We start from the raw sequence: 26,427 nt of genomic DNA, 5'->3' as shown, positions 1-26,427 counted from the left end.
CTATGTACAAGAATATAACTACTATAATACTGCCCCCTATGTACAAGAATATAGCTACTATAATACTGCACCTATGTACAAGAATATAGCTACTATAATACTGCCCCCTATGTACAAGAATATAACTACTATAATGCTGCCCCTATGTGCAAGAATATAGCTACTATAATACTGCCCCCTATGTACAAGAATATAGCTACTATAATACTGCCCCTATGTACAAGAATATAACTACTATAATACTGCCACTTTGTACAAGTTGCTTGTTTTTACAATTTTACTCATTTAATTAGATGAGAAAACTCCTTTAGGCTATGTGCCCACATTGCGTTTTAAACCGGACTCCTTCCCAGAAATTGCGCGTTTTTTTCTGCGCGATTTTGCCGCGATTTTCGCGTGCGATTTTCTCAAGCACTTTCCAAGCGATTTGAAGCATCGCTTGGAAAGTGATTGACAGGTTGGTCACATAGTGTTTGACAAGTGTGAGCAGCTTTTTACTATTGAGGCCGCCTATGCAGCATCAATAGTAAAAGATAGAATGTTAAAAATGATAAAAAAATAAAAAATCGGGGTATATTTACCTTCCGACGTCCCGCGCAGCCTCAGCGACGCTCCCGTTCCCAGCGATGCCTTGCGAGACCTGTGATGACGTTGGTCTCGCGTTGCTATAGCGATCTCACGAGAGTCACGCGAGACTACGTCATCACAGGACCGTGCCGCAAGGCATTACTGGGAACGCTGAGGCCGGGATGGCAGCGCGGGACGTCGGAAGGTAAATATACCCCGATTTTTTATTTTTTATTCTTTTTTTTACAGGGGTATGGTACCCAGGGCCTGGAGGACAGTCTCCTCTCCTCCACACCGTGGGTACCATCCGCACATGAGACGCTTAACTTCCCGCATGGTGGGCATAGCCACATGCGGGAAGTCAGCGATTCTCATGCATTCCTATGGGTGCGGAATCGCGGCAATTCTTTGCGATTCCACAAAAAGAATGAGCATGCTGCATTTTTTTCCGCGATGCGATTCCGCCGCGGAAAAAAACTCAGCATTAGCACAGCATGTGCGGAATGCCATAGGAATGCATGCGGGGCGTTCTGTACACGATTTTTAAACGTTTTCGCAGTGTTTTTGCGCCGAAAATCGCGGCAAAAACACTTAAAAATCGCATCGTGGGCACACAGCCTAAAGGTGTCTGTTACTTTTCTCACACAGATCTTGAAATCAACCCCTAATACCTGTGAAATGCTCTTACATTGTGCTACATCCTGTGTCATGTAACATCTCCACAATAAGGAGAGTTTTGCAGGTGCAGATGGGTTTACACTGTGTGGAGCGGTATTATTATATGTAGCAGGTTCTGCAATGAGATAAGAGTGGGATCGCTCACAGCTCAGCAGGGCTCGTTTATCCATCACGTCACGGTGTGATACTTGGTGATGACATTCTGTGCCAAATTAACCAATTCAGTGCGCAAAGGGCCCCAATGTAAAAGTGGCCCCAAACCGCTACATAGTGTGTTATTACATGGCACCTTATGGGACTTCACTGACCTCTATGGATGCATACAGTCATCTACACGTGTGATCCTCTCATCTTCTCAATGCAGGTTGACGTGTTACATGGGATTCACGCCGTGTCCCCCAGTCACCTCCTATCTGCTCAGCAGTTTATTCACAGTGTGCACCAGGCCCCGGCGGAGTTATCTGGCCATGCACCGGTCAGCGTCAATCACAGCTCAGGTTAGTGGCAGTGAAGACCCCCGAGCTCCACGCCCCTTGGTGCCCATCATACATGCAATCATTTTCTCTTCCTTGTAGTGTTTCCTGGGGTGGCTATGGTCATCATCGTTGTTTGCATTGGTTTCTTGGCCCTGATTGTTACTCTGGGGCTGTCGAGGATACACAACGTGAGACAAAGAGGTTCTGAGGGCGCCGAGCTAGAGGCAGCCAATCAGCGAGACCCATTCTGGGAGGACTCGGCGATGACCATAACTGTGAACCCAATGGAGGTGAGTACATTTATGTCAGGTTCTGCAACTTTCAGATATACCTTGTACTCCGATTTTTCACCATTTACAAGAGCTCTGCTTGTTGACAATGAATGGAAACACTGTCGTTGATAATTAGAGGCTGGAAATCCCACCTGACCTAATTCGGCTCATATGGCTCTTGGATTTGTTGTAATGTATATTTTATAACCTTCTATAAATTCAATACTAATATCTCTGGATACAGTGTAACATACTGCACAGGGGTGGGACTACCGGGGCAGCGGGCGAAGCAGCCGGCATGGGGCCCATCTCCATTTAGGCATGAGGTGCAGTTGGTAATAAACACAGATGATGGAAGAATGTTGTCACAATCTGAATTATCCCTGTACTGTGACATCACACTAGTTATTATCCCTGTACTCTGACATAACTGTGTACATTATCCCAGCACTCTGACATCACCATAGTTATTACCTCTGTACTCTGACATCACCGTGGTTATTATCCCCGTACTCTGACACCACTGTGGTTATTATCTCTGCACTGTGACACCACTGTGGTTATCTCTGTACTGTGACATTACTGTGGTCATTATCCCTGCACTGTGACATCACTATGGTCATTATCCCTGTACTGTGACAATACTATGATCATTATCCCTGTACTGTGACATTACTGTGGTCATTATCCCTGTACTGTGACAATACTGTGGTTATTATCCCTGTACTGTGACATTACTGTGGTCATTATCCCTGTACTGTGACAATACTGTGGTCATTATCCCTGTACTGTGACAATACTGTGGTCATTATCCCTGTACTGTGACACTACAGTGGTTATTATCACTGTACTGTGACATTACTGTGGTCATTATCCCTGTACTGTGACATTTCTGTGATCATTATCCCTGTACTGTGACATTACTGTGGTCATTATCCCTGTACTGTGACACTACAGTGGTTATTATCCCTGTACTGTGACATTACTGTGGTCATTATCCCTGTACTGTGACATTTCTGTGATCATTATCCCTGTACTGTGACATTACTGTGGTCATTATCCCTGTACTGTGACATTACTGTGGTCATTATCCCTGTACTGTGACATTACTGTGGTCATTATCCCTGTACTGTGACATTTCTGTGATCATTATCCCTGCACTGTGACATCACTATGGTCATAATCCCTCCACTGTGACAATACTATGGTCATTATCCCTGTACTGTGACATCACTATGATCATTATCCCTGTACTGTGACATTACTATTGTCGAGGTAGCTATTTAGGGAGGGCTAAATTAACCCTTCACGGTTGAGCCAGTGATTTCCAAATTATTCCAGTGTTGCTAGCAACTCAAATGACCACACAGAGACTGGGGTCTCTACTGGAGGATCGAGGCAGATCACTAAGCCCCTTTATTTTAGTCACATATTTTATAATATTTTGCTTAATTATGCAAGGTTCTCAAGTACCAATAGCATCATTTCACTTTGTAAGCCAATAATATTGCAAGAAAACCGGAACTGTATATATGTCCGTACCTAAATAGCGTAGAAAGTAGTATAATGGCACATTCTTCAGAGTTTTACACTCCCGCCTCCCTTATCTTTGCACCTGATGAGAACAGTCTGGTTTCATGACAGCCCATGCCAATTATAAAAATTTATCTTACAGCAACAAAAATGAAGAAACGAAACCTTCAGAGAATGGATAAAACGAAACTTCAGCTTTGATTTTAGTATTAACCCTTCACACTATGATCATTATCCCTGCACTGTGACATCACTATGGTCATTATCCCTGTACTGTGACATCACTATGATCATTATTAGAGTTGAGCGACTTTTGGTTTTTTAGGGTCGAGTTTCGTTTCGTGAAACCCGACTTTTCCAAAAGTCGGGTCGAGCAAGATCGTCCGATTATAGGGAAAAGTCGGGGTCGTCCCGAAACACGAAACCCAATGTAAGTTAATGGGGAATAAAAGTCGGCAGTGAGAGGAGGACAGGAAACACACCTACAGTGCCCATTTGAATGCCAAAAGCATCAATTCTTCTTACTTAAGCTTGTCAAACTTAGTTAACTTCATAATACAAGTTACGCACTGAAAAATGGGGGTTATTTGGCTAAAGTTGTGGGGGGGTAGGGCTGGCTCCAGGTTTTCATGTGCCCTGGGCGAAAGAGCGCCCCTTTAACACATACCACAACTCATCATGCTCCGATACGGCAGAGAAATAGCGGTATAGTCCAATGAAAAATACCTCACTTTTTACATCTCATGACGAGGCCGATCTATTTCTCCATACAGAATCATTGGTCCCATATAATGTTTGAAACAGTATATGATGAGCTCCACATAATGCTACAGTATATGTTGGTCCCCATGGATGAAGCTCCACTGTCTTATGGGCCCAAATAATGCTCCAAACATAATGGGCCCCATTTCTAATGTTCTAGTGTATAATGGGCCCTGTAAATGCTGCTCCAGTGTCTGATGTCCACCTTTGAAATGTTCCAGTGTATGGTGGGCCCCATCTATCATTCTCCAGAGTATAGTGCTCCCCAAAAATTGCTGTCCCAACATTGAAAACAATCAAATAAGTCTCCTCGCTAGGGAATCCCTGTACTAGTCTGGACTCCTCATCGTCCCCATCTTCCATCTCACTGCACAGTATTTCAACCTTGCAAGTGCTGTGATCCTGAGCAAGCAGGGGGGGTCCACTCGTTGGCGACGGCACTGGCACAGGGCCCCTGATAGTACGGTGGTGTGTCTGATGGCGGGTGGGCCGAACCTGCACTTTCATCTGCAGCTTCCTCTTTGTCACCGTGTAAGATGGAACTGTATATGGGAAGGGTAACCTGAGTTTCATCAGGGTCAGATTCAGGCCGTGTAGCGTGTGAGGGGAATGTAGTGGTCTGGGTCAATGTACCAGCAGATTCATCGAGCAGTGGCTGGGCATCAGTGCACTTGTGTCGCCCCCAGGAGTACGGTCGCCACAGTGGCATTACCTTCCTCCTAGGGAGTGTGATGTCATGCTTGGGAGCAACGAAGGATCTCTCTAGCAGGTTAACTGATTGGGCGGCGTTATTCCCACGAGTCATGACCCTCCAAACAGCGTTCATGAAGGCAAAGTGTTTGTTTTACGTGGGCAGTATGGTTGCAAAGCTGAACCTTAAAGGAATGTCCAGAAGGGCACCACCAGGAGTGGAGCCTACGGTTAAATTCGACTCCACCTGGGAAACCTCAACCATGCAAGCTACAGAACAGATGCACACATTGCAAGCTTAATTCCGTTAACGAACGAGACTCCGTCATGCCCCGCGGTCCGAGTCCGGCTTACTAGAGGGACACGTGAGGCTCTGGCACATGAGATTGGCCAATAACTGGTGTGTCATGCCCTTACATGTCCGTGGCTGCATGTGCGCTACACTGAAAAGGCCAGCGTTTGTCGCTTACAGGTGCAGATAACCCGCTGAACAACGTTAGTGATGGGGATCACTGATTACAATTATTACCCGCAAACAATGATTTCCCAGTAAGTGCAGGTCAACCGCAGTTCCGGAATTAGGCCTAACCGTCATTCCTGAAAAAATGAAAAACTTACGTGTGCAAACCACAGGTGCTGTAGCTTGCTTAACAGCTCGCCAGCCGTTCTCACGCCCAGTATGGATTACACGTGATTGCACAAAGGTGAGAAAGGGTACCGTATCCCCAGATAACATGTATGGATAGCGTACACATTCAAAATATATGTCTATACATCAGGAGGCAGGCTCAGACGGTGTCAGGCACAGTATGGATTTGACGGCCCAGACTACACAGCGGAGGAGCAGGGAGAGGTAAAGATTGCAAATGCTGGGGCCCTGCCCAAGCAAGGGGGGCCCACTCGTGGGCGTCGGTACTGGCACTGGGCCCCTCATAGTACGGCGGTGTGTCTGACGGCGGGTGTGCACCACCACCGTCAGAGACACTTGATTGAACTATGAGGGACCCTGTGCCAGTGCCCGTGCCCAAGAGTCGGCCTACCCACCTGTCCAGGGCAACGGCACTCGCACGGTGTCGTGCGCTAGGTGGTGACCCCGGCCATGGGGGGGGGGGAGGCAGCACAGTTAGGGAGTTTTAGAAAGTGGCATATGTTGATGTTGGACATTCAGCTGATGCAAAAGGCGAAATAGGTCAAGTCCCAGGAAGAGGTGGACCAAAGCAAGCCATTTTTCTGTCACCCTATGTGTCATCAGGGGAAGGAGGGACAAAATCCTTGGAAACCCATGCGTGGTTCATTTTAATGAAGGTTAGATCATCCACATTTTGGGTTGACAGACGGGTCCTTTTTTCTGTCAGGATTGATCCAGCTGCACTGAAGACTCTTTCCGATAGCACACTTGCAGCTGGGCAAGCGAGCTCCTGTAAGGCATATTGTGCCAATTCAGGCGAGGTGTCCAGTTTAGCGGCCCAATAGACAAAGGGGAATGACCTGTGTGGGAGAACATCGATATGGGAGGAAAAGTAGTTTGTTACCATAGTTGACAACTGCTGTCTCCTGTCACTTTCCATCGATGCTGTATTACCAGTTGTGTGAGCGGTACTTGAAAAATCAGTCCACAACATTGTCATGAAACCCCTGTCTCCAACGCCACTTCTGCTGTGTGCACCACGAACACCTCTGCCAAGCTGCCCCCGGCCCGTACGGCTCGTGTGAGAACCATCACCGCTGCTGTGTGGTGGGAATGCCTCAAGCAACCGATTTACCAGAGTTGCTTGTTTATTAGCCAATATTAGGTCAAGGTTCTCCTGTGGCATGATGTTTTGTAATTTGCCTTTATAGCGTGGATCCAGGATGCTGGCCAACCAGTAGTCGTCATCGTTCATCATTTTGGCAATGCGGGGGTCCCTTTTTAGGATCTGCAAGGCATAATCTGACATGTGGGCCAATGTTCCCGGTGTCAATGATGCACTGCGAGTGCTGGTTGGAGGAGCACTTTCTGGCAAATCCACATCCCTCCAGTCACGCACAAACCCTGTACCAGACCTTGCCACGCCAACATTTTCACTTGCCCCACGAGATGCATCCTCCTCCCCTAAGTAATCATCCCCATCATCCTCCTCCTCCTCCTCTTCTTCCTCCACCTCGTCCAGGAGAGGTCCCTGAGCAGACAATGGCTGAATGTCATCAAGGATTCCCTCCTCCTCAACATTGGCTGCAGACGCCTGCTCCTTATGGTGCGTCAAAGTTTGCATGAGCAGACGCATAAGTGGGATGCTCATGCTTAGGATGGCGTCGTCTGCGCTTACCAGCCGTGTGCATTCCTCAAAACACTGAAGGACTTTACAGAGGTCTTTCAGCTTCGACCACTGCACACCTGTCAACTCCTTGTCTGCTCTCAAAGTGCCTGGCCGTGTATCCTCCCACAAATGCATTATGGCCTGCCTCTGCTCGCACAGCCGCTCAACCATGTGCAGAGTGGAGTTCCACCTTGTTGGAATGTCGATAATGAGGCGGTGGTTGGGAAGGTGGAGCAATCGCTGCAGCTTCTGCATACGAACGGAGTATACAGGCGACCGGCGGATGTGCGCGCACAGTCTTCGCACCTTCTGGAGCAGGGCTGTTAACTCCGGATAATTTTTGAGGAAGCACTGCACCACCAGGTTCAATGTGTGAACCAAGCAAGGTATGTGGCTGAGTTTTGAAAGGGCTATGGCTGCCACAAAATTACGGCTGTTATCACTAACTACCTTGCCTGCCTCAAGATGTACACTGCCCAGCCATGACTCAGTTTGTCGCTTCAAGTACTCGGCCAGCACCTCGGCGGTGTGTCTGTCGCCCAAACACATCATCTGCAACACAGCCTGCTGACGCTTTCCACTAGCTGCTCGATAGGGGGACACCTCGTGTGCAACAGTGGCAGCTGCAGATGGAGTGCTCGTACGACTGCGCTCTGTGGATGAGCTTTCGCTTCTGGAGGAGGAGGAGGAGGAGGGTCGAACGCCTACAGCCAACTGTTTCCTATACCGTGGGCTAGGCAGCACTGTCCCACCACCGCTGTCCTCTGTGGACCCTGCATCCACCACATTAACCCAGTGCGCAGTGATGGACACGTAACGGCCCTGGCCATGCCGACTGGACCATGCATCAGTTGTGAGGTGCACCTTTCCACTCACTGACTGCTTGAGTGCATGGACAATGCGGTCTTTACATGATGGTGGAGGGCTGGGATGGCTTTGCGAGAGAAGAAGTGGCGACTGGGTAGGTCATAGCGTGGTACTGCATAGGCCATGAGTTCGCGGAAAGCTGCGCTTTCCACCAACCGATAGGGCATCATCTCAAACGAGATTAGTTTGGCAATGTGGGCGTTCAAACCCAGTGTACGCGGATGAGAGACTGAGTACTTTCTTGACCTACTCATAGTGTCTGGGAGGGTGAGCTGGACTTGAGAGCTGCATATGGTGGAAGTAGCGGTGGACAGGGCGGACTGAGAGAGGGTTGATGATGGTGATGGAGTTGGTGTTCTTTCTGATGGCCTAGATTCAGTATTTCATTGATATAACAGTGGGATTCCCTGACTGCTGTGGCCTTGCAACGACACCTCAACATTTGCTTCTGTGCTAACCGGTGGGCTTACAGTGGGGAAACAATGTAGCGTTGCTGACTACCTTCTTTGTGATCAGTTGCACATGTGGCACTTGAGGTTTGGTGTTGTGTCCACTAGGGTGACCGCAAAAAATCGATGTCGGAATTTTGTCCGTCTGGACCCCACAAAACGATTCCCCTTTCCAGATATTGAGATAGCCAAAATTTGAGCTCGATCAAACGACGTTAACCCGTGCCGCTCGTCGCTCAAAGTTTGAAAAAAATCCAAATTTAGGTATTTTAAGATTTAGGTATTTTGCATAGTCTGTTAGACTATAAAGAATGTGACAACAACATTGCAGAAATAGCCCTGACCAAATTTTCGAACCATTTGTGGTATTTGAATGGACAGTTGGTGGGATTATCGTTTTTTGATCCCACATTACAGACAATGAAAAGTTGTTAATGGCTCATAAATTGCTGAGTAGCACAGATGAACCATCAGAGCACGCTAGGGTTGTAAATCCAAAAGTTAGGAAAGAAAAATTAAAAGAGGTAGGAAGTAACCGACCTTAACGACCTTCTGACAAAAGATGAAGAACAAAAGCAATATGTCCTGCAAGTTGTAAGCAAATGCCGAGCATTATATTCTGACGTTTCAAAAACTACTTTAACAAAAGCTCTAGAATAGATTAGATAACTATGTAAAATTATCAACTCATGTAGGTTAGCGTGCTCTGATGGTTCATCTGTGCTACTGAGCAATTTATTAGCCATTAACAACTTTTCATTGTCTGTAATGGTGGGATCAAAAAACAATAATCCCACCAACTCTGCATTCAAATACCAAAAATGGTTAGAAAATTTGGTCAGGGCTATTTCTGCAATGTTGTTGTCACATTCTTTATAGTCTAACAGACTATGCAAAATACCTAAATCTTAAAATACCTCAATTTGGATTTTTTCAAACTTTGAGCGACGAGCGGCACAGGTTAACGTCGTTTGATCGAGCTCAAATTTTGGCTATCTCAATATCTGGAAAGGGGAATCGTTTTGTGGGGTCCAGACGAACAAGATTCTGACATTTTTTCCCCCCCATATGAGATCCGGTCACCCTAGTGTCCACGCTTGCAAGTGCATGCTGGCTAAATGTCTAAGCATGCAACTGGTATTCAAATTTTTCAGATTTTTCCCTCGGCTAAAGGTCTTTGCGCACTTCTTACAGATAACCTTGGCCTGATCATGAGGATTTTGTTCAAAAAAGTGCCACACTGCATTTTGCGGCCTAGCACGCTGTGATCTTTTGACCCTCTGGACAAGCTGTCCAGCAACTCTTTTGATTTTTGGAACCTGTCTTTGGAGTGCTCCGGGCCTGCCAGATAACAGCTGTTGCGATGTCGATGGCTGCTGTGGATGCTCCTCATCTGAGCTATTGGAAGCAGCACCCTCTTCCCCCAATGGACGCCAATCTGGGTCAACAACTGGGTCATCCATCACCTCCTCTTCAATGTCATGTGCACCTTCCTCTGTGTCACCGTGTATGGTGGTATAGTGTGCGGGAAGGGGCACCTGAGTCTCATCAGGGTCAGAATCTGGCTCTGTACACTACGAGGACAATGTAGTGCTCTGAGTGAATGTACCAGCAGAATCATCTATCAGCGGCTGTACATCAGTGCACTCCATGCCAGATTCATCTTGGCCTGGGTAATTCACCATTTCACTTGATAATCCAGGCATGGTATGTGAAAACAGCTCCATGGAGTAATCAGTAGTATGGCCTGCGTCATCCTTCAATCTTGGTTGGGGTGAAGGACACAAGGAAAGGTGTGGTTCATGAACATGAGCCTCCAATGACGACTCAGTGCTTTTACTTTTTACAACTTCAGAAGAGGAGGCGATAGAGCTGGAGGCTGAGTCAGCAATGTAAGACAAAACTTTTTCCTGAAGCTCTGGCTTTAAAAACGGTTTGCCAACTCCTAGAAAACTAAGCCTTCGAGGCCTTGTGGAGCCAGACGATGACGCAGGTTCAACACCTCCTGCATTCGGTCCTATTTTGCTTTTGCCACTACCATCAGATCCACCACCAACACCATCATTACCAGCTGCCAACTCCCGCCCAATTCCACGGCCTCTTCCACCAGCCTTCCTTATTTTTGGTAGAAATGTAGACAAAATCCAACAAACTATATAGTAATGTAAAACAAGGTACAAGGTGTCTATAGGACAGGGGAGATTTTGAATTTCTGCAGACACTTGTGGACACTGGACACTTTTGGATTGTGTGAGGCCCACTGAATATCAGAGCGCTATGTCACAGGCTCGATGGCACAGGTGTGAAAAAAGTGACTACAGGATAAGGGAGATTTTGAATTTCTGCACACACTAGTGGACACTGGACACTTTTGGATTGTGTGAGGCCCACTGAATATCAGAGCGCTATGTCACAGGCTCGATGGCACAGGTGTGAAAAAAGTGAATACAGGATAAGGGAGATTTTGAATTTCTGCACACACTAGTGGACACTGGACACTTTTGGATTGTGTGAGGCCCACTGAATATCAGAGCGCTATGTCACAGGCAGAAATTGGCTAGTGTATCACAAACTACAAGGTGTATGTAGACTTGGGCAGAATAGGAATCTCCCTAGAGTGTAGGTCTGTAAGAACGGAATAAGTCCTCCACTTTTCCTTCCACAGTGACACACAGATAGCTTCACTGTGGCTGTGATAACAGCCGTTACACGGTACTGTGTGAGGAGCGTACACCGCTGTATGGTGTGAAAAAATGCACGCTCAGTACCTCAGCAGGACAAAAAAAAAAATTGGGATTGCTTTTAAAAAAGCAGTTTGCGGAGCAGTGGGTAAACAGCAATGCAGCTGTCAGGAAGCCTTAGAAGGCAGCCTAACAACCAACACCGCTGATCCACCACAATATAGCCTCCCCTTGCACTGCGCACACAGTGACTGGTGTGTTGTACAGGCAAAATCGCTAGCAGCAGAAGCAGTTTTTTTTTCTTCTTCCCTGCCTAACGCTCTCCCTACAGAATTAGCAACCTCTCCCTATGCTAAGATCGGCAGAAGTAAGATGGCGGTTGGCGTGCACGCCCTTTTATAACCCCTGTGACGCTCACCAAAGCAAGCCAATCACTTGCATGCCCTTCTGAAAGATGGTGGTGACCCGTGCCTATGTCATCACGTTGCCCACAGTGTCCGTGGATCCTGATTGGCTGAAAAAGAGCGCAAAACAAACTTTTGAAACGCGACTTTGGCGCGTAAGTCGCCGACCTCGTGGCCGACCTCATCCTAGGGTCGGGTTTCGTTTCATGAAACCCGACTTTGCCAAAAGTCGGCGACTTTTGAAATTTTTCGATCCTTGTACTGTGACATTAATGTGGTCATTATCCCTGTACTATGACATTAATGTGGTCATTATCCCTGTACTGTGACATCACTATGATCATTATCCCTGTACTGTGACATTAATGTGGTCATTATCCCTGTACTGTGACATCACTATGATCATTATCCCTGTACTGCGACATCACTATGGTTATTATCCCTGTTCTGTGACATTAATGTGGTCATTATCCCTGTACTGTGACATCACTATGATCATTATCCCTGTACTGTGACATTAATGTGGTCATTATCCCTGTACTATAACATTAATGTGGTCATTATCCCTCTACTGTGACATCACTATGATCATTATCCCTGTACTGTGACATTAATGTGGTCATTATCCCTGTACTATGACATTAATGTGGTCATTATCCCTCTACTGTGACATCACTATGATCATTATCCCTGTACTGTGACATTAATGTGGTCCTTATCCCTGTACTATGACATTTATGTGGTCATTATCCCTCTACTGTGACATCACTATGATCATTATCTCTGTACTGTGACATTAATGTGGTCATTATCCCTGTACTATGACATTAACGTGGTCATTATCCCTGTACTGCGACATCACTATGGTCATTATCCCTGTACTGTGACATTAATCTGGTCATTATCCCTCTACTGTGACATCACTATGATCATTATCCCTGTACTGTGACATTAATGTGGTCATTATCCCTGTACTATGACATTAACGTGGTCATTATCCCTGTACTGCGACATCACTATGGTCATTATCCCTGTACTGTGACATTAATCTGGTCATTATCCCTCTACTGTGACATCACTATGATCATTATCCCTGTACTGTGACATTAATGTGGTCATTATCCCTGTACTATGACATTAACGTGGTCATTATCCCTGTACTGTGACATCACTATGATCATTATCCCTGTACTGCGACATCACTATGATCATTATCCCTGTACTGCGACATCACTATGATCATTATCTCTGTACTGTGACATTAATGTGGTAATTATCCCTGTACTGTGACATTACTGTGAGGAATATCCCAGTTCATTAGGATAGTAGTCATATCCTTTCCATGTTCTCCAGGTAATGCTGGCGGTGAGGCCCCATTTCATGTTTCACTATGGGGCTCAATCCAATGGTTACTGAAAGTTAATCACTTGTTCAACCGTGAAGGGTCATTTCAGATCCTCTCCCCCTCACAAATGGATCCCATTGCTAATTGCCCAAGGATGCCATCATGCTAAGACGATCAATATGAGGGTGTTTTCTGACACCATGGAGACCTTATATTATACATGGATGCAAGTCACCAGCACCTGCCACTACTTGGGTCTGGGATGTGGATGTTCATCTGAATCCATTGAAGGTCTCCATGGCAACGGTGCAGGAGACATGATGTCTCAGTAGTGCCACCGCCTCAGGGCCTATGACCATAACTGATCATCTCTCAGTGGACAAGTGAGATATTAAGAAACGTCCTTCATAAATATAATACACATTAGTCATGGAGACCTTACATGAATCTACACCACCAAATACACTAGTGTTCACAGATATCTGCCTCCACTTCTGCGGAAGTCCGTGTGACTTCAGACAGGGTCTCCATGATAACACCGAACCTGATGGGAAACAGGAGCCATATTGTCACCAGCATGTCTCAGTAGTGCAGCCTCAGGCTTTTGTCCCCCCCCACCCAAAAAAAGTGCAAACATTTGACTCGTCTCCATTTTTGTTCTTCTCCCCTCAGTCTCTGCAGTCTCGTGGCTTGGTCCCGGCTCAGAAAACATCCGTCTCGGAGAAAGAGGACCCGGAGGAGGAAGAGTCACGTTGAAAATCTTTCCGTTTCGACAGCCGCGCATCCGTGTACTTCTCGCTTATGTGTCATCCCCACCATCGTCCGGTGCGTACGCCACAATCCTGACACGAACGCGCGGTGCGCAGCCACTTCTCCGACACTCTAAGCGACGAGTGCAACGTATAGACACTCGGCGTGGGACGTCTCCTCTCTCTGGAGTGTGTCTGTCACAGCCTGGCTGTCTCTTGAAGAGTGCCACCAGCCCGACACTGGCCGGGTTGTGTATCACGTCCACCATGTCTGTTATTTCGGATGCCTCTCCCCCTCGTTTACGTCATCATTTCTCAGGGGAAAACTCGCCGCCGCCTCCATCCCGTGTTTGTAATCGTCTCATGTGATGTTTTTTACATTAAGTCCCTGAGAGGCTGCTAACGACTCCCTTCTGGTCCCCTACATCGGCCCAAATCATTTTTTGGGGTACAGCTCCACTCTAACCAGAGACTAAAGTACTGACAGATTACAGGTCCACAAGAATGGCTGAGAACCCACAGACACGAAGGCCCGAAGCCGCTCATCACCCCCAAAATGTTTATTTTATATTGTCCATCCAGGACTCTCCTTTTCCTTCTTAGTGTTACCCTCCCTTCCTGTCTCCCCCACCCTCCACCTCGTTCACGTCTTCACCCCCGTGAAGGGGGGGCTCGGATAATGGGGGTCACGACAATGAATGAAATAACACTGATTTCTGGTATAAATATATATAAAACTATATATAAAAAATATATAGAGAACACGAAGGCTCAGACGGCTTCTGATTTATGGAATTTATTTTTTACATATCTAATATTGCAGCCTAATCACGGTACACTGTAAAAAAACAGACAAACACCCAAGGGTAGTTCACATTGTGGAGTATAATTCAGGATATGTCTGTACACAGTGAATACACTAGAATAGTGAGTGCAGCTCTGGAGTATAATACAGTCATGGCCAAAAATTTTGAGAATGACACAAATATTATATTTTCACATGATCTGCTGGCCTCTGGTTTTTATGTGTATTTGTCAGATGTTTTTATCACATACAGAAATATAATTGCAATCATATTATGAGTAGCAAAAGGTTATATTGACAGTTAGAATGAGTTAATGCAGCAAGTCAATATTTGCAGTGTTGACCCTTCTTCTTCAGGACCTCAGCAATTCTCCCTGGCATGCTCTCAATCAACTTCTGGATCAAATCCTGACTGATAGCAGTCCATTCTTGCAAAATCAATGCTTTTATTTTGTCTGAATGTGAAGGTTTTTGTTTGTCCACCCGTCTCTTGATGATTGACCACAAGTTCTCAATGGGATTAAGATCTGGGGAGTTTCCAGGCCATGGTCCCAAAATCTCTATGTTTTGTTCCCTGAGCCATTTAGTTATCACCTTTGCTTTATGGCAAGGTGCTCCATCATGTTGAAAAAGGCATTGTTGATCGCCAAACTGCTCTTGGACGGTTGGGAGAAGTTGCTCTTGGAGGACATTCTGGTACCATTCTTTATTCATGGCTGTGTTTTCAGGCAAGACTGAGAGAGCCCATTCCCTTGGCTGAGAAGCCACCCCACACATGAATGGTTTCAGGATGCTTGACAGTTGGCATGAGACAAGACTGGTGGTAGCGCTCACCTGGTCTTCTCCGAATAAGCCGTTTTCCAGATGTCCCAAACAATCGAAAAGGGGATTCATCAGAGAAAATGACTTTACCCCAGTCCTCAGCAGTCCACTCCCTGTACCTCATGCAGAATATCAGTCTGTCCATGATGTTTTTTCTGGAGAGAAGTGGCTTCTTTGCTGCCCTCCTTGAGACCAGGCCTTGCTCCAAGAGTCTCCGCCTCACAGTGCGTGCAGATGCACTCACACCTGCCTGCTGCCATTCCGGAGCAAGCTCTGCACTGCTGGTAGCCCGATCCCGCAGCTGAAACACTTTTAAGAGACGGTCCTGGCGCATGCTGGTCTTTCTTGGGCGCCCTGGAGCCTTTTTGGCAACAAGGGAACCTCTCCCCTTGAAGTTCTTGATGATGCGATAGATTGTTGACTGAGGTGCAATCTTTCTAGCTGCGATACTCTTCCCTGTTAGGCCATTTTTGTGCAGTGCAATGATGACTGCACGTGTTTCTTTAGAGATAACCATGGTTAACAGAAGAGAAACAATGATGCCAAGCACCAGCCTCCTTTTAAAGTGTCCAGTGGTGTCATTCTTACTTAATCATGACAGATTGATCTCCAGCCCTGTCCTCATCAACACCCACACCTGTGTTAATGGAGCAATCACTGAAACGATGTTAGCTGGTCCTTTTAAGGCAGGGCTGCAATGATGTTGAAATGTGTTTTGGGGGATAAAGTTCATTTTCTAGGCAAATATTGACTTTGCAAGTAATTGCTGTTAAGCTGATCACTCTTTATAACATTCTGGAGTATATGCAAATTGCCATTAGAAAAAAATGAAGCAGTAGACTTTGTAAAAATTAATATTTGTGTCATTCTCAAAACTTTTGGCCATGACTGTACAGGCGGTAACTCAGGATCAGTAAAGTAATGTATGTACACAGTGACTCCACCAGCAGAATAGTGAGTGCAGCTCTGGGGTATAATACAGGAGGTAACTCAGGATCAGTAATGTAATGTATGTACACAGTGAATACACTAGAATAGTGAGTGCAGCTCTGGGGTATAATGCAGGATGTAACTCAGGATCAGTAATGTATGTACACAGTGACTACACCAGCAGAATAGTGAGTGCAGCACTGGGGTATAATGCAGGATGTAACTCAGGATCAGTAATGTATGTACACAGTGACTGCACCAGCAGAATAGTGAGTGCAGCTCTGAAGTATAATACAGGAGGTAACTCAGGATCAGTAATGTAATGTATGTACACAGTGACTGCACCAGCAGAATAGTGAGTGCAGCTCTGGAGTATAATACAGGATGTAACTCAGGCTCAGTAATGTAATGTACACAGTGACTGCACCAGCAGTATAGTGAGTGCAGCTCTGGAGTATAATACAGGAGTTAACTCAGGATCAGTAATGTATTGTATGTACACAGTGACTGCACAAGCAGAATAGTGAGTGCAGCTCTGGGGTATAATGCAGGATGTATCTCAGGATCAGTAATGTACACAGTGACTGCAGCTCTGGAGTATAATACAGGAGGTAACTCAGGATCAGTAATGTATGTACACAGTGACTGCACCAGCAGAATAGTGAGTGCAGCTCTGGAGTATAATACAGAAGGTAACTCAGGATCAGTAATGTATGTACACAGTGACTGCACCAGCAGAATAGTGAGTGCAGCTCTGGAGTATAATACAGGATGTAACTCAGGATCAGTAATGTAATGTATGTACACAGTGACTGCACCAGCAGAATAGTGAGTGCAGCTCTGGAGTATAATACAGGAGGTAACTCAGGATCAGTAATGTAATGTATGTACACAGTGACTGCACCAGCAGAATAGTGAGTGCAGCTCTGGAGTATAATACAGGATGTAACTCAGGCTCAGTAATGTAATGTACACAGTGACTGCACCAGCAGTATAGTGAGTGCAGCTCTGGAGTATAATACAGGAGTTAACTCAGGATCAGTAATGTATTGTATGTACACAGTGACTGCACAAGCAGAATAGTGAGTGCAGCTCTGGGGTATAATGCAGGATGTATCTCAGGATCAGTAATGTACACAGTGACTGCAGCTCTGGAGTATAATACAGGAGGTAACTCAGGATCAGTAATGTATGTACACAGTGACTGCACCAGAATAGTGAGAGCAGCTCTGGAGTATAATACAGGATGTAACTCAGGATCAGTAATGTACACAGTGACTGCACCAGCAGTATAGTGAGTGCAGCTCTGGAGTATAATACAGGAGGTAACTCAGGATCAGTAATGTAATGTATGTACACAGTGACTACACCAGCAGAATAGTTAGTGCAGCTCTGGGGTATAATACAGAATGTAACTCAGGATCAGTAATGTATGTACACAGTGACTGCACCAGCAGAATAGTGAGTGCAGCTCTGGGGTATAATACAGGATGGAACTCAGGATCAGTAATGTAATGTATGTACACAGTGACTGCACCAGCAGAATAGTGAGTGCAGCTCTGGAGTATAATACAGAAGGTAACTCAGGATCAGTAATGTATGTACACAGTGACTGCACCAGCAGAATAGTGAGTGCAGCTCTGGAGTATAATACAGGATGTAACTCAGGATCAGTAATGTAATGTATGTACACAGTGACTGCACCAGCAGAATAGTGAGTGCAGCTCTGGAGTATAATACAGCAGGTAACTCAGGATCAGTAATGTAATGTATGTACACAGTGACTGCACCAGCAGAATAGTGAGTGCAGCTCTGGAGTATAATACAGCAGGTAACTCAGGATCAGTAATGCAATGTATGTACACAGTGACTGCACCAACCAAATGGTGAGAAGAGGAAACATTCAAGAAAGATGCATGGTCTATTTATTAGTAATTCTCGAGTTACATATGTATACATAGTATATTTAACACATATATTTTTGTATCACATTGTTCTCCTGTCACCTCCAGAGCTGCGTGCACACTTCTCAGACCCCACTGATAATGGACAGGTTGTTTTAGAATTCTATCAACCTCTTTCCTTCAAATTCATCACCAAAACGAATTGTTTAGGAAAGCTGAAGGATAATCCCCGTCTGAGATATCATTCAGCTTTTCTAAACTTCAGTATAATGAATGTACCATAATTAGTTTTGAACCAGTGTAGGAGCATCACTGCTGAACTGGGAAAGCTGGGAGATCAATCCTATGTGAGCGGCAGTGATGGACACTAAGAGTTGTGCTTTTTGGAATACAGCATAGGACGGAGGCAGGTACAGCTCAGTGATCATCAGTGTGGACGGCATTACCATGCTGAGGTGCAATACCAAACAAAACCTTTGAACAGGTGGGGCGCTGTATTTCAGAGAAAGCAAAAGCAGCAAGTAGATTCTTCTCCTCTCTCTACATGCTTGTTCTGGCAAACAATCATTGAGATAACCCCTTTCCCAAAAACCGTGCGCACCAGTGCAAGCTAGCATATACACGATTGTATACAGAGTATACATTTACAATCATTGCAGCTTTGGTTTAATCCTAGGACTACAACTCCCAGCATGCCATACAAGTTTCATGCTTGTAGTTGTAATTTCACAGCAGCGAATGAGAAACCTTTTTATATTTAGAAGCTTTTGGAAAATAATTCACTTCTTACTCATTGTGTAAGATTTTTTTTTTTTAAGGTAATATTATACAGTAATTACATCACATAAAAAAAAGAAATACACAGAAAAATGGAAGAGAGAAGCAGCGTTTCATCTGATGCCTTCATACCACCCCCCAGACTTCTTCGAAGGCTGTGCAGACCTTGGCACAGGTCAGGGCTGCGGACAGAGGATACTGACTGATGGACACACAGCGCTCTGCAAAATCTACACTGACCTGAAAGAATAAGAAAGATATACATTTAATTATTATACATATATATATATATATATATATATATATATATATATATATATATATATAGCAAAACAACACTAAGACCAGCTAACCTCCGAACTCTGGATGGTAAATACAGTTGTGGCCAAAAGTATTGACACCCCTGCAATTCTGTCAGATAATACTCAGTTTCTTCCTGAAAATGATTGCAAACACAAATTCTTTGGTATTATTGTCTTCACTTAATTTGTCTTAAATGAAAAAAACACAAAAGAGAATGAAGCAAAAAGGAAAACATTGATTGTTTCACACAAAACTCCAAAAATGGGCCAGACAAAAGTATTGGCACCCTCAGCCTAATACTTGGTTGCACAACCTTTAGCCAAAATAACTGCGACCAACCGCTTCCGGTAACCATCAATGAGTTTCTTACAATGCTCTGCTGGAATTTTAGACCATTCTTCTTTGGCAAACTACTCCAGGTCCCGGATATTTGAAGGGTGCCTTCTCCAAACTGCCATTTTTACATCTCTCCACATGTGTTCTATGGGATTCAGGTCTGGACTCATTGCTGGCCACCTTAAAAGTCTCCAGTGCTTTCTCTCAAACCATTTTCTAGTGCTTTTTGAAGTGTGTTTTGGGTCATTGTCCTGCTGGAAGACCCGTGACCTCTGAGGGAGACCCAGCTTTCTCACACTGGGCCCTACATTATGCTGCAAAATTTGTTGGTAGTCTTCAGACTTCATAATGCCATGCACACGGTCAAGCAGTCCAGTGCCAGAGGCAGCAAAGCAACCCCAAACATCAGGGAACCTCCACCATGTTTGACTGAAGGGACCGTGTTCTTTTCTTTGAATGCCTCTTTTTTTCTCCTGTAAACTCTATGTTGATGCCTTTACCCAAAAAGCTCTACTTCTGTCTCATCTGACCAGAGAACATTCTTCCAAAACATTTTAGGCTTTTTCAGGTAAGTTTTGGCAAACTCCAGCCTGGCTTTTTTATGTCTCGGGGTAAGAAGTGGGGTCTTCCTGGGTCTCATACCATACAGTTCCTTTTCATTCAGACGCCGACGGATAGTACGGGTTGACACTGTTGTACCCTCGGACTGCAGGGCAACTTGAACTTGTTTGGATGTTAGTCGAGGTTCTTTATCCAACATCCGCACAATCTTGCGTTTGAAATCTCTTGTCAATTTTTCTTTTCCGTCCACATCTAGGGAGATTAGCCACAGTGCCATGGGCTTTAAACTTCTTGATGACACTGCGCACGGTAGACACAGGAACATTCAGGTCTTTGGAGATGGACTTGTAGCATTGAGATTGCTCATGCTTCCTCACAATTTGGTTTCTCAAGTCCTCAGACAGTTCTTTGGTCTTCTTTCTTTTCTCCATGCTCAATGTGGTACACACAAGGACACAGGACAGAGGTTGAGTCAACTTTAATCCCTGTCAACTGGCTGCAAGTGTGATTTAGTTATTGCCAACACCTGTTAGGTGCCACAGGTAAGTTACAGGTGCTGTTAATTACACAAATTAGAGAAGCATCACATGATTTTTCGAACAGTGCCAATACTTTTGTCCATCCTCTTTTTTATGTTTGGTGTGGAATTATATCCAATTTGGCTTTAGGACAATTCTTTTTGTGTTTTTTCATTTAAGACAAATTAAATGAAGATAATAATACCAAAGAATTTGTGTTTGCAATCATTTTCAGGAAGAAACTGAGTATTATCTGACAGAATTGCAGGGGTGTCAATACTTTTGGCCACAACTGTACCTGTTTCCTCTGTGCTGCACAGACCAAGACTGGGAACAAGTCCAACAATGTAGAAATCAAGGCAGAAAAGTCCAGCACACGGAAACTTCAGGTGGTATAATAAAATCCAAGAATTTTTATTGCAGATAATTTAAAGAATCCAGAGTTCAGTAACAAGATGCAGACATAATGCTGAACAGACTACGCGTTTCGGCGGTAACAACTGCTTCTGGAATACTCCTGAGTATTCCAGAAGCAGTTTGAGACCGTGAAGAAGGCAGCAGTTGTTCAGCATTATGTCTGCATCTTGTTACTGAACTCTGGATTCTTTAAATTATCTGCAATAAAAATTCTTGGATTTTATTATACCACCTGAAGTTTCCGTGTGCTGGACTTTTCTGCCTTGAGATATATATTGTATAAATAAAAGACTTGCGGAGACAACAAGTCCCAGCCTCTCCAGATACACTGCCCGCTGTCTCCTCTGGTCCTTCCTATATCTAAAAATGAAAATTGCTCTAAAAAGGTTTTAAAGCTTGCTTCCCGATTTTCAGTATATCTGCTTGCTGTCAGTGAACAGAAACATCCCAAGGCCAATTCCCCAAACGTCTGACATTAATGATCCGAGTGTGAACAGTGAGGGTCTCCTCACCCGCACTCAAGAGGCTGTCGGTCCGGGTCAGGAGACCTGCTGTCGGTCCAGACATTGCTGGCCGTGTTAGACACGTGAATGTCGGATGTGTGAGTCCGGCCTTAGACCGAAAAGCTGCACAGATCTAATGTGTCCCAGCTGTATCCGGAGGAGCCAGTCCTCTCCCACAGATGACCAATGTGTACGAGGGCAAATGGTGGGAAAAAGAAGGATCGAGGAATGTCGGCTATTACAGTATACAGGTGCGGTTTTAATATTTTTGTGTAAACCATATAGTAAAGACTCTCATATAGATTTGCAGTCGCACAGCCTCGTTGCTGCATTTCCGTCCATCATGTACTCCACTGGCTGAACACTCACCGAGCCGTGCGCGAAGGCCCCGATTACCACGATCATCGGCTCCTCGGAGGGGACGAGATCTCGCACACACCCAACACTCTCGCCCTGAAAGGAGGTGGAGATCTTCACACATCCGGCAGGGAGGTGATCTGTGATCGGATTCTTAATAACCTGGTGAAAAAGAGAAAAAAAACCTTTAATTAACCTCTTACTGACATTGCCACGTTTCACAGTGTTCATCATTAGTAGGATTAACGCGATAACCAAATTGCATACGGTTTGGGGGATTTTTTTTTTAATTTTTTTTACGTTGGGGAGGGGGAAAAAAAAAAAAATTTGCAAAAAAAAACAAACATCCTGCTTGTTTTATTTTCCAAGACCAAAATGATTTTAATTTTTTCCAGTCGATGGATCTAAGTGAGGGCTTGTCTATTTTTGCATGCCGAGCAGACGGATTTTAGTGACACCATTTTGGAGTAGATACGACGTTTACATCACTTACTTGTTTTTTTTTCACGTACTTGCAGCAGCCATGAAACTGCAATTCTAACGTTTCACATTATTACTGATCGAATTATTTAACTTTATAGATTTTGATAGATCAGACCACATGTGTATTTTTTTTATTTTGCATTACTTTATTGTTTAAATAGGGGGGGGGGGATTTCATTTTTTTTTTATATTTCTTCAAAAACTTTTTTTTTTTTTTAAACTTTATGTATTCGTCTTGCTGCTGTTAGAGCAGATCCTTACTTTCTGAGGTTGAATCAAAGTAATGTCATATGTCAGGAAGGTTTTCCAAAAATAATAAAGGTATAAAACAATTAAAAAATAAATTGGGAATGAGGGAAACAAAACAAATAGATTCCTGCAAAAAAAAACAAAAACAACCACCTGTGTCCAGACGCCCGGATTATCCAGGCATATGATTATCCAAGAGGGTAAGAACCCCTCCGGTGAACCCAGCCAAAAATGGTGTCAATGACCGAGTGATATCACAGGAGATTTAGGGTTATGTGGTACAGCACAATCTTTTTTTGAAGTGCTCTCACCTTTAAGAGTTTCTGGGGTCCGTCGGCGGCTCTAACGCTCAACTTATGCAGCAGTTGTACTAAAAGATGAGAGAAATAATAACGTTTGTAAACTGCGGCACAGATGATGCCACACGGGACGCCACGTGAGCTGCCACTTACCCATCAGGCCACAGAATCGGGGGAAGGTTCGGGGGATGCGGGTCTGCGGGTTGACCTCGATGAGGACATTCTTCTGTGTGTGGATATAGACTTGGAGTAATCCGGCCCGGTTCAGGGGACTGTCCAACAGCATCAGCAAACTCTGGGGAGATCAACGCAAGAGATGAGAAAGTGTTACAGGAGGGGGCTGGTTTGGGAACAGAACTGTATTTACCCTATAGATGACCGGCAACATGGCACTAACATCATTCTAACTTCTGCCTAGTGCAGTCCCTGCTGCGAGCCGTGCCCACCTCGCAACCCAAGGATGTTCATTATATAGCCCCCCTATACACCAAAGCTGCACTACACGGCCTACAATCATCACTATTCTCCCACCATAGCACCGCGGATCTCGTGAGGTCTCCCCAAACATCCACGTGTTCATGGCCAGGTGCAACGTGCTTTTTCCCACAGCGCATGCATGGAGATATCATTAAGAGCATGCACCTTTACGGTCATCAGAAAATCATCTGATGACCGTAAAGGTTTTTGTGCTAAATAAATAAATGTAAATATATATATATATATATATATTTTTTTTTTTACAAAAAACTAAAACTTAATTTCCATTTTTGACATTTCCCACTCGGGCTTTTACTAGACTTTAACTTCCCGTTCTTTCAGAAAATGGCACATGTTAGTGATGAGTGCCAGACAAGGTGCTATCCAGGCATGCTCGGGTGCTAACAGAGTGTATTCGGTGTGCTTGAAAAATATACTCGAGTCGAGACATTGAGCCGCGTGGACTTGAACATATTATTCGAGCATGCCGAGTACACTCGGTTAGTACCCGAGCACGTTCACTCATCACTAGCTGTACATAAGCCACAGTGGTCAGACCCCGATCCAATCCTTTGTATTTATGCATCCAAAGGCATGTGCAAAGGTCATTGTGAAGGGAGGGGAAAGAAGTGAGCTGTGATATCACCTATTGTGAATGGGGGATCCTGTGTCATCTACTGTATATAGAGGTGTTATCCATCATTGTACAGGAGGGGGTGAGCTGTGACATCACCAATTGTGAATGGGGGATCCTGTGTTGTATACCGTATATAGAGGTGTTATCCATCATTGTACAGGAGGAGGAGGTGGTGAGCTGTGACATCACCTATTGTGAATGGGGGATCCTGTGTCATCTACTGTATATAGAGGTGTTATCCATCATTGTACAGGAGGAGGTGGTGAGCTGTGACATCACCTATTGTGAATGGGGTATCCTGTGTTATATACTGTATATAGATGTGTTATCAATCATTGTACAGGAGGAGGAGGAGGTGAGCTGTGACATCACCTATTGTGATTGATGGATACTGTGTTATCTCTACCCTCTCCTAGTGTATCCTCACCCATCCCTTAAGACCGTGAGCCCTTGCGGGCAGGGTCCTCTCTCCTTCTGTACTTGTGTGTCCCTTGTCTTACACGTTTATTATACCTGTCTATATTTCCCCTTTTACATGTAAAGCGGCATGGAATAAATGGTGCTATATAAACGTATAATAATAATAATAATCTAGTGTATATAGAGGTGTTATCAGTAGTGATAAGTGAGTATATTCGTTGCTCGGGTGATCGCTGAGTATTTTGGCGTGCTCGGAGATTTTGTTTTCCATCGCCGCAGCTGCATGATTTGTGGCTGCTGGACAGGTTGAATACATGTGGAGATTCTCTAACAAACAGGCAATCCTCACATGTATTCAGTCTGTCCAGCAGCCACAAATCATGCAGCTGAGGCGACGAAAATTAAGTCTCCGAGCACATCAAAATACTCGGAGGACACGCGAGCAACGTGTATACTCACTTATCACTAGTTATCAGTCATCTTACAGGAGGAGGTGAGCTGTGACATCACCTATTGGGAATTGTGGATCCTGGGATGATAAAGAGTCTGCAGAGATCTCTCCCTGAAAGGACATGAGGCGTGAATCTACAACATATTATCACCAGACTTCTCTCACTGGACTGCTGAGGCCTGTGACTGGCTGCAGCGGTCTGATGACCAGAACAGTGCATTATCAGACGTGTCATTCCAGTCACCTAGCAGGCCTGTGACAGAAGCACGGGGACATCACTGTGGTAAACCCAAATGGCCACAGCAGCTGAGCGCGCCTCCGTTCATTTTTAAGCCGTCAATGTCCACAAGAAAGTTGTAATGAAGCTGGACGCCAAGCCGATCTGCAGCTCAGACTCCGGACCTGTGAATCAATGGCTTCTAAGCCTGAGCTCCGGCTACACGGGGGGCACCGGACCCCTCATCCACAGACCGGAGACAACCCTTTACTAGTAACCTGTCAGCATGTAGACGCTCCCGGTCTCCGTCCTGCCCCAGCGGCTCCTGACCACGGCCGCCACGTACCTGGTGTGTGATGTCCGGCCGCACCTCGCCGGGGTCTCGCCCATTCTTTACCAGGATGTTTTTATGTTGGTCACAATTTAACAATTCGTAGGTTTTTCCCACCTGAAAGAAACGATGATGGTAAATATCGGAGAGCAGCATCTGCACGTCCAGGAAGAACTGTCATGGGGATTTTACTACAGTCCACATCTTCGAGGGGAGAATTACTGAGTTGTGTCCAACCCCAGGACGACAATGGCTGCAGGTGACAACATATGGGCCGATCAGCTGATGAAGAACTACAACTCTCAGCATGTGCTGCCTGCACTGGTATGCTGGGAGCTACGGTACCAGGATGATTGGAGACCACCGCCACGGAGATCTCACAGTCAACGCCGATTGGACGGTATCGTAACACCCCTTCCACGCCAGTCATCCACCCTGGATCGACAGGATCCTGCCCAGTCATCAGGTTTCCTTACCTCCCCTCTAACTGTAATGGAACATTCCGAGCAATATCACAACTCCATTGTAATGACAAATGGGCCAAACCATTGTGCTAATTATAGGGGCTCTAAACTTAAACGCGGGACTATAATCCCAACAGTTCATAACCGCTGCACAGACTAAGCTCACATCCACCAATGCAGAGCCATGCTGATACTTCTAGTTCCCCAAGCACCTGCATACATTACCCGCACAGTCTCCAGGCTGGCTCCCTCCAATAACACGATCAGCCTCTTGTTTTTCTTCCTCTTTACTCGTGGCCCGCCGTCTTCCGTGTGCTCTACACTCGCGTGTTCCCTGCGCGCCGCCATGTCTTGTAAAAAAAAAAAAAAAAAAAAAAAAAAGTGTTGCGAACGGAG

The 26,427-nt window shown here is 45.2% G+C and overlaps 2 protein-coding genes across 3 annotated transcripts in view; one reads left to right on the top strand and one right to left on the bottom strand.

Moving 5' to 3' along the window:
• The window catches only part of CLSTN3 (calsyntenin 3), a 72,766-nt gene extending 58,232 nt beyond the window's left edge, over positions 1–14,534 (top strand). For both annotated transcript variants that reach the window (XM_073552978.1, XM_073552979.1), the window contains exons 17-19: positions 1,610–1,742; positions 1,821–2,011; positions 13,694–14,534. In XM_073552978.1, the coding sequence (XP_073409079.1) occupies positions 1,610–1,742; positions 1,821–2,011; positions 13,694–13,777 (408 nt within the window). In that variant the 3' untranslated portion in view covers positions 13,778–14,534. The remainder of the gene's footprint in view (positions 1–1,609; positions 1,743–1,820; positions 2,012–13,693) is intronic.
• A 3,701-nt stretch (positions 14,535–18,235) lies between these two features.
• EMG1 (EMG1 N1-specific pseudouridine methyltransferase) lies at positions 18,236–26,415 on the bottom strand. The gene is made up of 6 exons (XM_073552982.1): positions 26,257–26,415; positions 25,583–25,684; positions 23,188–23,329; positions 23,047–23,105; positions 22,016–22,165; positions 18,236–19,248 (listed from the first exon to the last, which is right to left on the bottom strand). Exons 1-6 carry the CDS (start codon positions 26,377–26,379, stop codon positions 19,135–19,137), a joined length of 690 nt encoding a protein of 229 aa, XP_073409083.1. The 5' UTR covers positions 26,380–26,415; the 3' UTR covers positions 18,236–19,134.
• Between the last annotated feature and the right edge of the window lie 12 nt (positions 26,416–26,427).

Source organism: Dendrobates tinctorius, unplaced genomic scaffold (assembly GCF_039654945.1).
Source record: "Dendrobates tinctorius isolate UK_male_01 unplaced genomic scaffold, ASM3965494v1 ptg000196l, whole genome shotgun sequence".
Lineage (NCBI taxonomy): Eukaryota > Metazoa > Chordata > Amphibia > Anura > Dendrobatidae > Dendrobates > Dendrobates tinctorius.
The sequence above is the reverse complement of the archived record's forward strand: the minus strand, read 5'-3'. Positions and strand labels throughout refer to the sequence as shown.

What these genes read in the sequence shown, in the direction of transcription:
- EMG1 (XM_073552982.1), bottom strand. Translation starts at nt 26,379, where the DNA reads ATGGCGGCGCGCAGGGAACACGCGAGTGTAGAGCACACGGAAGACGGC. An exon ending in CCAGCCTGGAGACTGTGCGG is followed by an intron (nt 25,685 to 26,256) that starts GTAATGTATGCA and finishes CGTTTCTTTCAG; the next exon opens with GTGGGAAAAACCTACGAATT. An exon ending in CCGATTCTGTGGCCTGATGG is followed by an intron (nt 23,106 to 23,187) that starts GTAAGTGGCAGC and finishes CTCATCTTTTAG; the next exon opens with TACAACTGCTGCATAAGTTG.